Below are 12668 nucleotides of genomic sequence, written 5' to 3' on the forward strand. Positions count from 1 at the left end.
TTCCAACTCTTTTAATGAGCGGCTTTTAAAAAATGCCTTCCCACAAAGAGCAGGGGAATTCCAAGATGTTAAAAGGCAAAAAACTTATAATCACGAGTTTCAATTTGGGGAATTTCCTTTTGGACTGGACACCGATGAAAAGTCTTTTAAACATCGCATTATAACGCAGCTGCGGCAACAATTACCTACGAATACCTTAAACATGATTTTTTGAGATACTTGCTTTAAAATTATTCTCATTCAAGAGCACAGGCGGAAATACTTCGTTCAGAATTTTAAGAGGGGTTTTGTTTTCCCGGCTGGCTGGTGATACTTTGATCCAGCGTTGATGGATGCCGCGATGATACTTTTATTCCGTTTCCTGCGCATTCCCTCAGGCACGTCCGGCGGGCTTCCAGGTTTCCACGAGTTGAGCCGAGCCGAGCCGAGCCTCACCTCACTGTCACTGTCACAGCCAGTGTCACAGCAGCAACAGCAACAGCCGCCGCCGCGGCAGAGCCCCGCCTTCCGCTCGCGCCCTCCGTGACGTGTCTCGGCGCGGCGGCCGCGGGACTCGCGCATGCGCAGCGCCGGTACCGGACCGTGACGGTGCGGGAGAGGCGCGCGCCTGCGCGGGGTACGCGCGTGACCCGGAAGCGCTCCGGCGGTGCCTGCGGCTGCGGCGGGGCCCTGCACGCGGACAGCTCCCCCCGGCCCGCGCCGCTCCCGCCATGTCCCGCGGCTCCAGCGCCGGCTTCGACCGGCACATCACCATCTTCTCGCCCGAGGGCCGCCTCTACCAAGTCGGTGCGTGTCCGGCCGCGGGGCCGCCGCCGAACTGCCCCGTCACGGGCCCGGCCTGCCCGCGCTCCCCGCCGAGCGGGTCCGCGGCCGGCGGCCTGTGCGGAGGGGCGAGGCGCGGCGCCTCTCGTGGCTCGGGAGTCCCGGCTCCCGCCTGGCCTGGTGCCGCCGTGTGTGGGGGAAAGCCTGGTGGGAGCGTGGAGCGGCGGCGGTCCCGGTCGTCCCGCCGTGGGGACCAGGGGAAGGGATCCTCGCATGAAATCAGGAAAACCTAGAGCCAGGGTGGGCTCGGCTCTCTCGAGTGTCCCCTGGCACCGGGGGGGTCTCCTCTGAGCCCTCGGTGTTCCATTTCAGATGCTTGGAGACCAAAGCTGCCGCTCTCCAGAGGCTGTTTAGTCTCCCTTAAGTGTTTCTTTGAGTGAATCTTGCCAAGCCTCGGAGCGCTGCGTTTTGGGATCTGAGAGCTATGATAAATGATTGAAATGGGATTTGACCTGCCTCAAACCCTGCATGCCGGAGTGACAAAGTCACTTCTTGGGTGTAACTCATGCACTTTCTTGTTACTCCTGAATGCCGCTTGTTCTGTGGCCTGTGAGATAGCAGCAACCATCCTTTGTTTTCAGGTTTCTTGGAATAATCTGAAGCCAAGCTTCAGCTTCTGTAAGCCACTGATTCTGTTATTCCTATTTTTGCAGTGCACCAGCTTGTACAGAAGCACATCCTGGTGCCCCTTGTGCAGGATACAGCCAGCTCAGAGTGTGCCAGGACAGTAGTTTGGGAGTGCCCCTGGAGGAGCCTCTCAACAGGGACAGATGAACTGTTCTGCAGCATCATCCTGATGCTGCCTTCACTGCACATCCACTGCATGTTATGTCTGTAAATCCACCTGTTCTCCAGGAAAGGAGCTTGCTGGAGTCAGATTTCATTAATTGCCCGTGGCAGCCATGTAGTTTTTTTGTGACTGCCCTTGAGTTTTTCTCAGGAAGAAGCCTGTGTGGATTAGGCCTCATGGACAGGTGGCCCACTCTTAAGCAGTCCCTTCTGCAAGGAAGAATTAGGAAGGTGCCTGTACTAGATACCTACATGTGGATGCTGTCTTATATCTGGAGCACGTGTGATGTTTATTGTCCCTTATATGTAGGGGTGGTAGGGACAGTGCTTCCTCACACAAGGTTTCAGTGGTTCTGTGGCAGAGGAGTCCTGGGCTCCCACCTTCAGCTACCACTAAAACAGGCTGGTTGGTCTGCATCACTTCCCACTGTCTCTGTCACAGTGCTGCTTGTTGGGAATGGTTTCTGCATTCTGTAGCAGAGAGGAAACTGAGCCTTGGTTTTCTGCCTCTGGGGTGTATTTAGCCAGTAGGTTAATATATGAGAAATGTGTGGTACCTCCATACCTTTTAACAGTGTCTTAGAAACAAGTATCTGTGTATTTGAGAGCTTCTGCACTTTAAGACAGCCTGAAGCTGTCTTAAAGCTATTTTAAGTATCTATGTGCTATAGGAAGAAAAATATGTAGATGTTAACTTCAAGAAAGAATGAGCTCACTTTACTTACAGCCAGGCTGGTAACTTGGGCATGGTGCCCCATGGGTGTCTCTGTTTGCCAGCATCTAACCACAGCATGGGCAGAAATCTCATGCTTGTTTGCAATCAAATGTCCACATTAGGTGGTTTTGTTTTGTCTCTTTGCTGGATTAAGGTTAGCTAGGGGCTGTCAAGGATGAGCATGGACATGTGTTGCTCTAAGATTGCCTTAAAACTTGAGTTTTTTCTGGAATTTGGCAGTATGGGAACAGAGACTTCCAGCATAGTGATACTGGACTGAAATGCTATACTTCGTCTTAGGTCTGTCTTCTGCTTCCAAAGCTCAGAAAACTCATGTGCCTTTGATCTCATATTAGAAAACTTAACAGTTATTTCACATTACTGTGGTTAAAATTTCTCAGAGCATCAGTGTTCTCCTGCTACCTATTAATTTCAGTCTTCAAAGGTGGTGTTTCTTCTCAGTGGAGTTTTGGGAGAAAAGAAAAATTACTACAGTAAAATTTCTGGCTGTAGCCATGTATTCAGGGAACAGAAAGGGACTGCTCTTTTCACAGAGAATGTCTGCAGTGCTGCTGAAATACTTACATAGCAGTAAACAGACTTAAAACAGCACTAGCAACTCGGATTTGTTACATTGTAAGAGCCACTTCACCTTTTGGCTTGTTTCCTTGAAAACTGGGCAATCGAGGTGGTAATCAGGGGCTGCAGTTTCTCAAGCCTGGTTGTTGGGAGTTGTGAGCAAAACCCAGTTTGTGATAGGCATCGATTCCTACTGCCACCTAAGTGTCACAGAAGCACAGAGTGGCTGAGATTAGGTGGGCCCTCTGGAGATTGTCTGGCCCCAAGCCCCTGCCCAAGGAGGCCCACCTAGAGCTGGATGCCCAGGAGTGTTTCCAGATGGGTTTTACAGGCAACCGGTTCCAGTGCTCAGTCACCATCACAGGAAAACATGTTTTCAGGTACTGGACCCTCCTGTTTCAGTTTGTTCCAGTCAGCTCTGATTTGGTCCTGTCATTGAGCATCAGTGCAAAAAGGTTGGCTCTGTCCATCTGCTTTACCCCCTGCCTTCAGGGGGTTGTACAGATAAATAGACAAGTGGTGCAAAGCCTGTGCTCGGGGCTTCGGGCATGGCCAGTTTGCAGGCAGCACTGGCTCCTTTCTTACTGGGGTTTGGGCTCTGCTGCAGGCTGGCACTGATCATCCCAGGTGGGCACAGTTGTGCAGAGGGAAAGGGGGAACATCCTTTATGGCACATTTGGGTAACCAGTAAATAGGTAAATAGCAAATGCTAAAATAAATAAATAAACAGTAAATAAGTAAATAGTAAATGCTCTGATGTCTGAGAGTAGTAAATGCAGTGCCATAAATACACCACAGTGAGCCCTTCCTTAACAACGACTCTGCAGATTGAACATTAATATGCAAGGTTTGAATTTTTTTCTTCTTCAGATTATTACTCCTCTGTTGTGCAATTTCTTCTATAGATCTGAGTGCAGCTTTTAAAATAGCCAAGTTTCTTGCTCCCATTATTTTAAAATAGTTTTAGCAATTTGCTGTGCTATTTGTAGACATATTCCAAATTCTGGGTTCACATGCGTGGCTAACAAAAATCTCACCTACATTTAGCTGCTGTCTGAAACTTACCACTCAGCCAGATATTAGGAATTTCTGAATGCTTATCAAATGTTGCCAGGTTTTTAAAGTTCTTGTGCCTAAGGCTTTTGAAACCATCAATCAGGAGAAATTTGTTTCTTGGATATTTCCATGACTGTTACTTTAGCGTTTGCTTCTTAATCCATTGTACTTACACGAACAACACTGTTTAACTGGCATCTGTGTAGCTTTCACTATAAAAAGTAAGAATGTCAAGTCAGAAAATATGATAGTTAAAACCTGTCTCCTGTGTCATCTTACCACTTTTCATCTATATCAGTAAAAATTGGAAAAGAAGCTTGCATCCTTTAAAATACTAAAATTCATGTCAAGAATTCTTCTGTAAGAATTTATGGTTACTGTAGATTCAGGTTGGACAATTTTGGTCAAGTTCAAAACAGCATTTTTGTTCTAAAACTTATTCAGTTGCTGTTCAGCTTGAACTGAACAAAAAGTCAAATTAGAAGAAACATTTGAAGGAAGCAGTGACAGTGTTTTTGTGAAGAGAGTCAATGCACATTGTACTAAAGATCTTAAGGACAGAAAGTGTTGCACAAGTATTAAAGTATTAAAAGGCCATAAATTAGTGGGATCATGTGTTGGGGGGAATTGTTACTTGTACTAGTGTCTCTGACACAAGTTTTTTATTAACATTTGTATCTTTTTCTAGAATATGCATTTAAGGCCATAAACCAAGGTGGACTTACATCTGTAGCTGTTCGTGGGAAAGATTCTGCAGTAATTGTAACACAGAAGAAAGTACCTGTAAGTAGTCTGGTTTTGAGGGCAAGTCTGAAAGGAGAGGAGTAAAAAAGATGGGGTGAGACTCAGCAATATTGATATTATTCTTATTAGCACTGACATAAATTGCTATTTGAACTGAATGTATAAGTATCATTCTGCTTATTACAAGTTCTAGTTCCATGTAGTGCTCAACTGTACATTTTCTCACTAAGTAGTGCTATATTGGTTTTCTCTGTAGCTGTTGAAGGGATAAATCTAAAATATAAGTTGACCCTGCTGTATTGAGCATGCATTCATTGCTCAATATTCATGGCTTGCAAAGGGCTGAGTTGTCCATAATCAGTTCCCTGATTCCTTGAATTTCTGCTGAGAAAATATTATACCAATAGCACATAGAGCATGCTTTTCATAGGTTTTTGAGAGTGTTTCAGCTCAGTGGTGATGTACTGTTGAAAAAGGGGGGAAATTCTTTTATGTTTGAAGGGCAGCATGCAATAAGAGAGCAAGCTTTTGTATGTGGGTTCTCAGTTTCTTCAGAGGGAAAAGGACTGTGATGTTGATCATGTTCTTCTTGTTCTCCTTCTCCAGATCTGTGGTTTTATTCTTCCCTGTTCTCCGATTTCTTCCTTTGCATGCCTACAGCAGTAAAAATTGAAAGCCTGAAAGACAATTTGTAGCTGTTATGGATCCTTTTGGGCTCTTCTGTAAAAAACAGAGGATTCAGAGTTTGGGGGCTTTTTTGTTTGTTTGTTTTCTTTTTATTTTGAGGACAGTGTTTGCTATTACATTATTTCTGTTTCCTCTTTAGGACAAGTTACTGGATTCCAACACAGTGACTCATTTATTCAAGATTACTGAAAATATTGGTTGTGTGATGACGGGAATGACAGGTATTTAATTCACCCATCTGGTTTTGGAGAACTTACCTAGTTCTCATGGGTATATTTAAAGACAATGTAAAGTTGGACCTGGAATTATATTCTTAGGCAGTGCTAGAAATAAAGATGGTATATATTCAGTGGAATTAATATTAGTTCTCTTTGTCTAGCTGACAGCAGATCCCAGGTGCAGAGAGCCCGCTATGAGGCTGCTAACTGGAAGTACAAGTATGGATATGACATCCCTGTGGATATGCTGTGTAAAAGGATTGCAGATATTTCTCAGGTCTATACACAGAATGCTGAAATGAGGCCCCTTGGTTGCTGTAAGTACAGTGTATGAAAATGATCTTTACTGTTTCTTCTCTAAGTTTGCAAATTCATATGTAAGAAATTCTCACCCATTTTCAAAATGGGTAACTGAGGGTGTAAGGGGGATGAACAGCTGAATGAGAGAGCAGTGTTGTAGGTCTTGAACTGGAGCCCTGATTTTACCACTAACTCAGCATTTGAAATAATGTAGCCTCTCTGATACTATTTCACCTTAGATTTTGGGGGTCCTGATGTGTTTGCACTGTGCAGTGGTATCTGTGAGCAGGAGATGCTCTTTGTAACTGTATCTTTTTGTGGTGGTTTGACCCTGGATGGATGCCAAGTGTCTGCAAAAGTCTCTCCATCACTCCTTTCCTCAGCTAGACATAGAAGAGAAAAAATACCATGGAAAGCCTTTGGGTCAAGATAAGGGCACGGAGGGGTCACTCACCAATTACCTCCATGGGCAAAACAGATCCACCTTGGGGAAATTAACTGAGTTATTAACAAGCAAAACCAAATTTTCAAAACACTTGCCCCCTACCTCCTTCACAGATTTAACTTTATTCCTGGTTCTCTACCTCTCCCATAGTGGCACAGGGAGATAGGAATGGGGTCAGTACATAGTACGTTGTTTTTCTGCTGCTACATCTTCCTCAGGGGGAGGACTCCTCACACTCCTCCCATGCTCCAGTGTGTCTCCCACAGGAGACAGTGCTCCAGGAACTTCTCCAAAGTGAGTCCTTCTCACAGCCCTCAGTTCTTCACAAACTGCTCCAGCAAGTAGCCCACCTTATGTGGGGTGCAGTCCTGCAGGAACAGGCTGCTCCAGTGTGGGCTCCTTTCTCCACAGCACCACTGGTCCTGCCAGAAGCCTGTCCCAGGACAGGCTCCACGTGGGGCCACAGCCTCCTCCAGGCATCCACATGCTCCAGTGTGGGCTCCTCCAGGGGCTGCAGGGCCACAGCTGCCTCACACCACAGGCTGCAGGGCCACAGCTGCCTCACACCACAGGCTGCAGGGGAGTCTCAGCTCTGGCAGCTCCTTCCCTCCGTCATTTGCCTCAGTGCCTGCAAAGTTGTTCCTCTCACATATTCTCACTCCTCTCTTCTCTGTCTGCAATTTCCTTCTTTTTTTTTTCTTTCTTAAATATGTTATCCCAGAGGCACTACCACCACTGTGGATGGGCTTGGCCTCAGCCAGCAGCAGGTTGGTCTTGGAGCCAGCTGGCTTCGGCTCCTTTGGACACGGGAAGCTTCTGGCAGCTCCTCACAGCAGCCAGCCCTTTAGCCCTCTCACTACCAAAACCTTGCCATGCAAGCCCAGTGCTCTGTGTCTGGGTAAACAGCACTGTAAAAGAGAGAGATGGAGAGTGCAGTTATCTTTGTGCAGGTTTTTTGGCTTTTTTATCTAAGTAGTAGGTATAGGACAGATTTACAAATTTTTTTCTCCTAACTTAACTATTGTATATGTAATGTAGAGGAAAAAGTGTCTAAAATATTTCCCTTGCAAATATTTCTACGTATCTTCTTTTATAACAGCAAATGCAGCTTAAAAAGAAGTTGTGTGTTGAGTCATTTTTTGTAGATGTTCCCGGTCATCTGTGTGTTCTGGGGTTGGTTCTGACTTGTGTTTCCTCTTACGTTTGGCCATAAGCAAATTCTAAACATGCTGTCAGGCTGTTCAGGAACTGAGGTAAAACACTTAACAGGTTTCCTCAATTACTTTTTCATTAAACATTCTGAGTTTCTTTTTGATTGGTTGGGTTTTGGGTTTTGTTTTTTGTTGTTTTTTTTTAAGGACAATAGTTTCAGAATTGATGAATCACTTCTCGTAATCACAGTAGGACAGTAGGCACTAAGACTTCTCACTAAAGAAGCAACATTCAGAGTTGCACCACAATTTCCATGATGGGGCAATTCTCCTATACTTGTGTGCTTGTAATTTTCAGGAAAGATTGTTTCTTTCTTCCCTTGGCATTTCCCATGCCTCGATACTGCTGGAAATTCCTTTTTTAAAATACATGAATAAAAATGCATTTTTCTTTACTTCCCTTAGCTTTTTTGAAAATATGAGGGGATTTTTTTTTCTGTTTTAGTAATAGCTGCTCAGAAGTTTATCATCTCTAACTACTAGTTAAAAGTTACACAAGTGTAAAGTGAAAATAATTGAAAAACATGACCTTGTTCTGTTTTGGGTTTTTATTGCAAGTATTGGTTTTGACTTTTTTTTTAATATGCATGTTGAGATAATGCAGCTGTAAATCAAGAAGTGAGGGTGAACACATGAATTTCAGTGATGTGGTCAGTTTGTGTTACTTGAAAACTGTTCAGCTTCACAACACTTAATCAGATGATCTTCAGGGACTCAGTTATGTCCTGATATTTCCACTTCTCATTTCAGATTTTTTTTTAAATTTAAAGAGAAAAAGGTATGTAATGCACTGTTTTTCAGGGTTACAAACAAGAAATCTAAATTTGATCTTTTAATATTTCCATTCATTTCAGTATGTTTGTAAAGTTGCTTTCTAGTAAAAGGCAATGGTAATTGAAATATTGTTTAGACATTTGTGTCTGAAATATTTCAATGGTAATTGAAATATTGTTTAGACATTTGTGTCATATAACACAGGATGTGAGCTGTGGCTTGGTAAACTTTCTATCAGGATAAAACTTTATTTCCTGACTTTATGATTCTGTACACACTGAGCATGGCAAAAATGTTTGTATGTTCAGTGAGAATGCCTTCTTTGGGAATGACAGAAATACAGTTTCTGCTGACCTGGGTTGTACACCTGGTAATGAGATGCTGGTAAGAAATGGCAAATTAGAGATAAAAAGGAAATCACAGCTCCAGGTATGGGACTGATTCCCAAAGGTGTACTGCTATGCATGCATGTTTTTTCACAGAGAGGACTATCCATTCTGCTCTTCAGTTGAATTAAATTGCTAAAATGGGGAAAATAAATAAATTAACAAATTTTCTCTTCAAGGTATGATTTTGATTGGTATTGATGAAGAACATGGCCCTCAGGTATACAAGTGTGACCCAGCAGGTTACTACTGTGGATTCAAGGCCACAGCTGCAGGAGTTAAACAGACAGAGTCAACCAGTTTTCTTGAAAAGAAAGTAAAGAAGAAATTTGACTGGACATATGAACAAACAGTAGAGGTAGGCCAGCAGAAGGAAATTAAAATTTGTTTAAAGTATTTTTGATGAATATGCTGCATGTAGGCTTGCAATGCAGAGAAATGTTTTAGGCATTTCCTCATTCACTACAGTTCTGTATTGCTGCCAGAGCAAATACAGCTATTCCAACCAGAAAATCCTTTGAAGCTATTCTGCAAGTATTTGAATGGTCATCTAATCTGCTTTTTTTGCTTTATGTTAGCTGAAGCAGATTCTATGATTGTAGCACTCCCACTGTAGCTGCTGTTTGGTTACTACAGTGCTTAATTTTGGGGATACCAGTATGACTTAACATATTAGAAGATATTTCAAACAGTATCTTTGCATGATAAAAGGTTTTGGTTTTGTTGTGTCTTTTTCTGCCATGAAAACATGTCCCTTTGCTTTTTGTAGATTAGGCTTTTTAGAGAGAGGACTGGAGAGGGGCTGTAATCTGTAGCAAGGGGAAACTATTTGGAATTTCTAAGCTGAGATTTTGAAGTGAGAGGAAGTAACTTTAAACCAGAAGGAAGGATAGTTGTTAATGCTATGTCTATTAAGAGAGAAAAAAAAAGAATTAGTGCTTTCTTTCTAATGATAGGGGTTTTTTCATCTTTCAGACAGCAATAACATGCCTGTCTACTGTACTATCCATTGATTTCAAACCTTCTGAAATAGAAGTTGGTGTAGTCACAGTGGAAAATCCTAAGTTCAGGTAAGCAATCAGTGTTGATAAAACTTGGTGTGTTTCTGTGATTATGTGCAATTAGTTTTACCTTATTGTGTAATTGTAAATTGAGAAAAAGAGATAAATTTAAGGGATTGAAGTTTTGAAGGGCTTTTTACTTGTAACTCTTCAAAATGTGTAGAGGTAGAAAACGTTGTGTAAAAAGAATAATGCAGTTTTAAAATGTGTGACATGGTTCAGGGATTTAGCAGAGAAAAGCGATCCCTTTCATGTCTTAAAAGGGTATGGCTTTCTGTGATGATTGAAATGTAGTTACATCTGGTCTAGATGTGTTTTCATGCATAGAAGCATAAAAATTTTTCATAGTAATGGTATCTGGAGTCCACTTCCAAATCATAGTCATACTAACTAATGCAGTAAAGTCTGGTTTATATTATGGAATATTTACAAGTCCCTTAATTCTTTATTCTTTTTCTAAAATGAATCTTTAAATTATTCTTGCTCATCTTTTAACTGTTAGCATTTCTTAACTTCTAAAATACGTAATTAACAGATTATGGACTTGTGCAGTTTAAAAAACTGTATTTAAATTTGGTAAGATTAAAAGATCATGGATTTAAAAAATCACTAGTGATTTGAAAATGGCTGAACTATCTCCTTTCCAAGTACTCTGCAGTCCCATCTAGCATGAGAGCAAGGCACCTGCTATTTCTTCCCTCCTCCATTATTGCCTGCAGCACACTGGGTGCACCAGCATCACCTGGGCAGTGCCTGGGAGTCTTCCTGCTGAGGGCAGGAAAGCTTCATGTGGGATACAGTGTACTTGGCAGCCTGCTCACAGCACACTGTATAGCTACAGGAGTATGCATGAAGTGTGGGAGAAAAACTTTGGGGGAGCTTTTATAATGCAAAAGAGCCCTCCAGGTATTTAGCAATTACCTAAAATTTAGGTAAGTCTGGCTTGCTGCAGAGGGATTCAGTTATTTCTGCTTTAGTCTTTAATTGAGGGGGTTTTTGAGTTTTTTATTAAAAAAGAAGAGAGGAACAAAGTAAAATTTGGAACAAAGTCTGCTGTTACTTTAGTATAACTACTTGGGAAGTGGGAACTGAGCCCAAACCTTTGGGCCCTTCAGGTTCAGTCTTTTAAGTGCTTCCTTCCTAATGTTTTTAAGGTGGACATGGTGATGGTGGGTGGTTTTGTATTTGGTGGTGTGTGCTGAGGACAACAGAGCAGCACAGTGTTTGTGAGAAAGCACACAGGAGCTGCATGAGCCCTTTTCTCCTGCCACTCAAGGGATCAAGCTACCTTCTCACTAGGTCTCAACTTGCAAATGCATTACTCATGAAGAATTACCTGTTATTTTTCTGTCATTTGTTACCTCCTTGCTCTCTAGTGCCTTTGATTCTTCCTTTATTTTTCAAGAGAATTGGAATGTCAGCCTGTGGCACTGGCAGCAAGGCTTTAAAGGGCAGAAAGATGCATTGCTGTAAAACTTATTTGTATAGATATTAGGTAATATTGGAGCTTAAGGGGAAGAATCATTTAAGCTATTTAAGATTTCTTTTTGTTCTTTCAGGATCCTTACAGAAGCAGAGATTGATGTGCACCTTGTAGCTCTGGCAGAGAGAGACTAATTAGCATTCCCATTTCCATTGTCTGTGCTTCTGGCCAGGATGTTTGGTGAAAAGAAAACACTTAATAATGGTTTTAGATTATGGGTGGGAAACAGTGTTCACTATATGATGTATTTTACTCTGTACAAATAAAACAGAGGTTTTTGAAATTCTTGGTGTCTCCTTTCAATGTTATTTTTTAAACTTCCAATTCTATGAAATTGTCATCAAAATGCTTGATGACTTTTAGTGTTTCTGTGGTAATTGCCTGCCTTTTAATTGTAGTTTAAGAGAAATTTTATGCTCTGAGCTGTATTTTCCATCTGAGCTATTTGGCTCTTTGTGTAAAGTTAATATCAGCTTTTGTGGTGGTGTGTGTCTTGAGATAATTCCTACATTCGTGTTTGTTCTCTCCATGGCCTGATGTTGAAAGCCTTACAACGTTACTGATTTAATTGTGGGGAAGTTAGAAAGACCTTATTTGCTCAGGTTTATATGAGGATATAGGGCAAAAGCAGAAGGCAAAAGCTTGAGCTGTGAGTCCAAGTCCAGTCCTTTGGACTGATTTATTTGCAGTGCATGTAGTGGATTTAAGAGATGTCTTCTATAATTAAACAGCTCTGAAGCTGACATTTATTTAGGGAAAATACTCTGTGTGTAGTGTACTTTGGGATTTTTGCTTAGTCACCTACCAGGTTTGGAGGCTTTGAGCAGTGTTGGGGCTAGACAGGGCCAATAGACAAAGTCCTTGAACAGGAAGGTCTCTGGGAAGCAATTCTTGCTCCTTCAGAGGTTTTGGGTTTGGAGATAAGACTGCAAAAACTTGAAGGTGGAAAAACAAAACTTTTTGTTTTGCTTCAATTAAAGAGGTTTCAGCCTCAGCAGTAAACAGGGAGATGAAGTTGTGAGGGAGAAGGCACTGAGGAGAAAGGAGAGATTACCAGGCAGTTTTAGTTTGTTGCACACAAGTCTCCTTGAAAGAATGCCAAGTTAATGCAGCATAACTCCTTACCTTCATTCTCTGCTGTGCACTTCTCATATTGGCTTTAATTATTCCAAAATTCTCTTTGATTTTTTTCAAGACATTTGGGAAAGGCCTCATAAGTTGTCAGAAACTGAGATTGGGTTATTTTTTTTCTTCATGCTTTACAGTTAAAGCCCCTTGAATATGTATTTTTCAAGTTCATTGTAGTAAAGAAGCTGCAGTTCAGTGTTTGGTGGCTTCAATAAAGGATAATGCTAACCTTAGGTGATAACTGAGTTGAGGAGAATCAGATGTATAGTG

At 42.1% G+C, this 12668-nt stretch overlaps 1 protein-coding gene across 1 annotated transcript; it reads left to right on the top strand.

The window, feature by feature from the left end:
• The first annotated feature begins 586 nt into the window (after nucleotides 1-586).
• Nucleotides 587-11553, top strand: PSMA6 (proteasome 20S subunit alpha 6). Its single transcript, XM_054634856.2, has 7 exons — nucleotides 587-786; nucleotides 4650-4744; nucleotides 5532-5613; nucleotides 5772-5927; nucleotides 8906-9084; nucleotides 9702-9796; nucleotides 11347-11553. Exons 1-7 carry the CDS (start codon nucleotides 711-713, stop codon nucleotides 11402-11404), a joined length of 741 nt encoding a protein of 246 aa, XP_054490831.1. The 5' UTR covers nucleotides 587-710; the 3' UTR covers nucleotides 11405-11553.
• Nucleotides 11554-12668: the final 1115 nt, after the last annotated feature.

The sequence above is a fragment of the Agelaius phoeniceus genome, chromosome 6 (assembly GCF_051311805.1).
Source record: "Agelaius phoeniceus isolate bAgePho1 chromosome 6, bAgePho1.hap1, whole genome shotgun sequence".
In the NCBI taxonomy this organism is placed as follows: Eukaryota; Metazoa; Chordata; class Aves; order Passeriformes; family Icteridae; genus Agelaius; species Agelaius phoeniceus.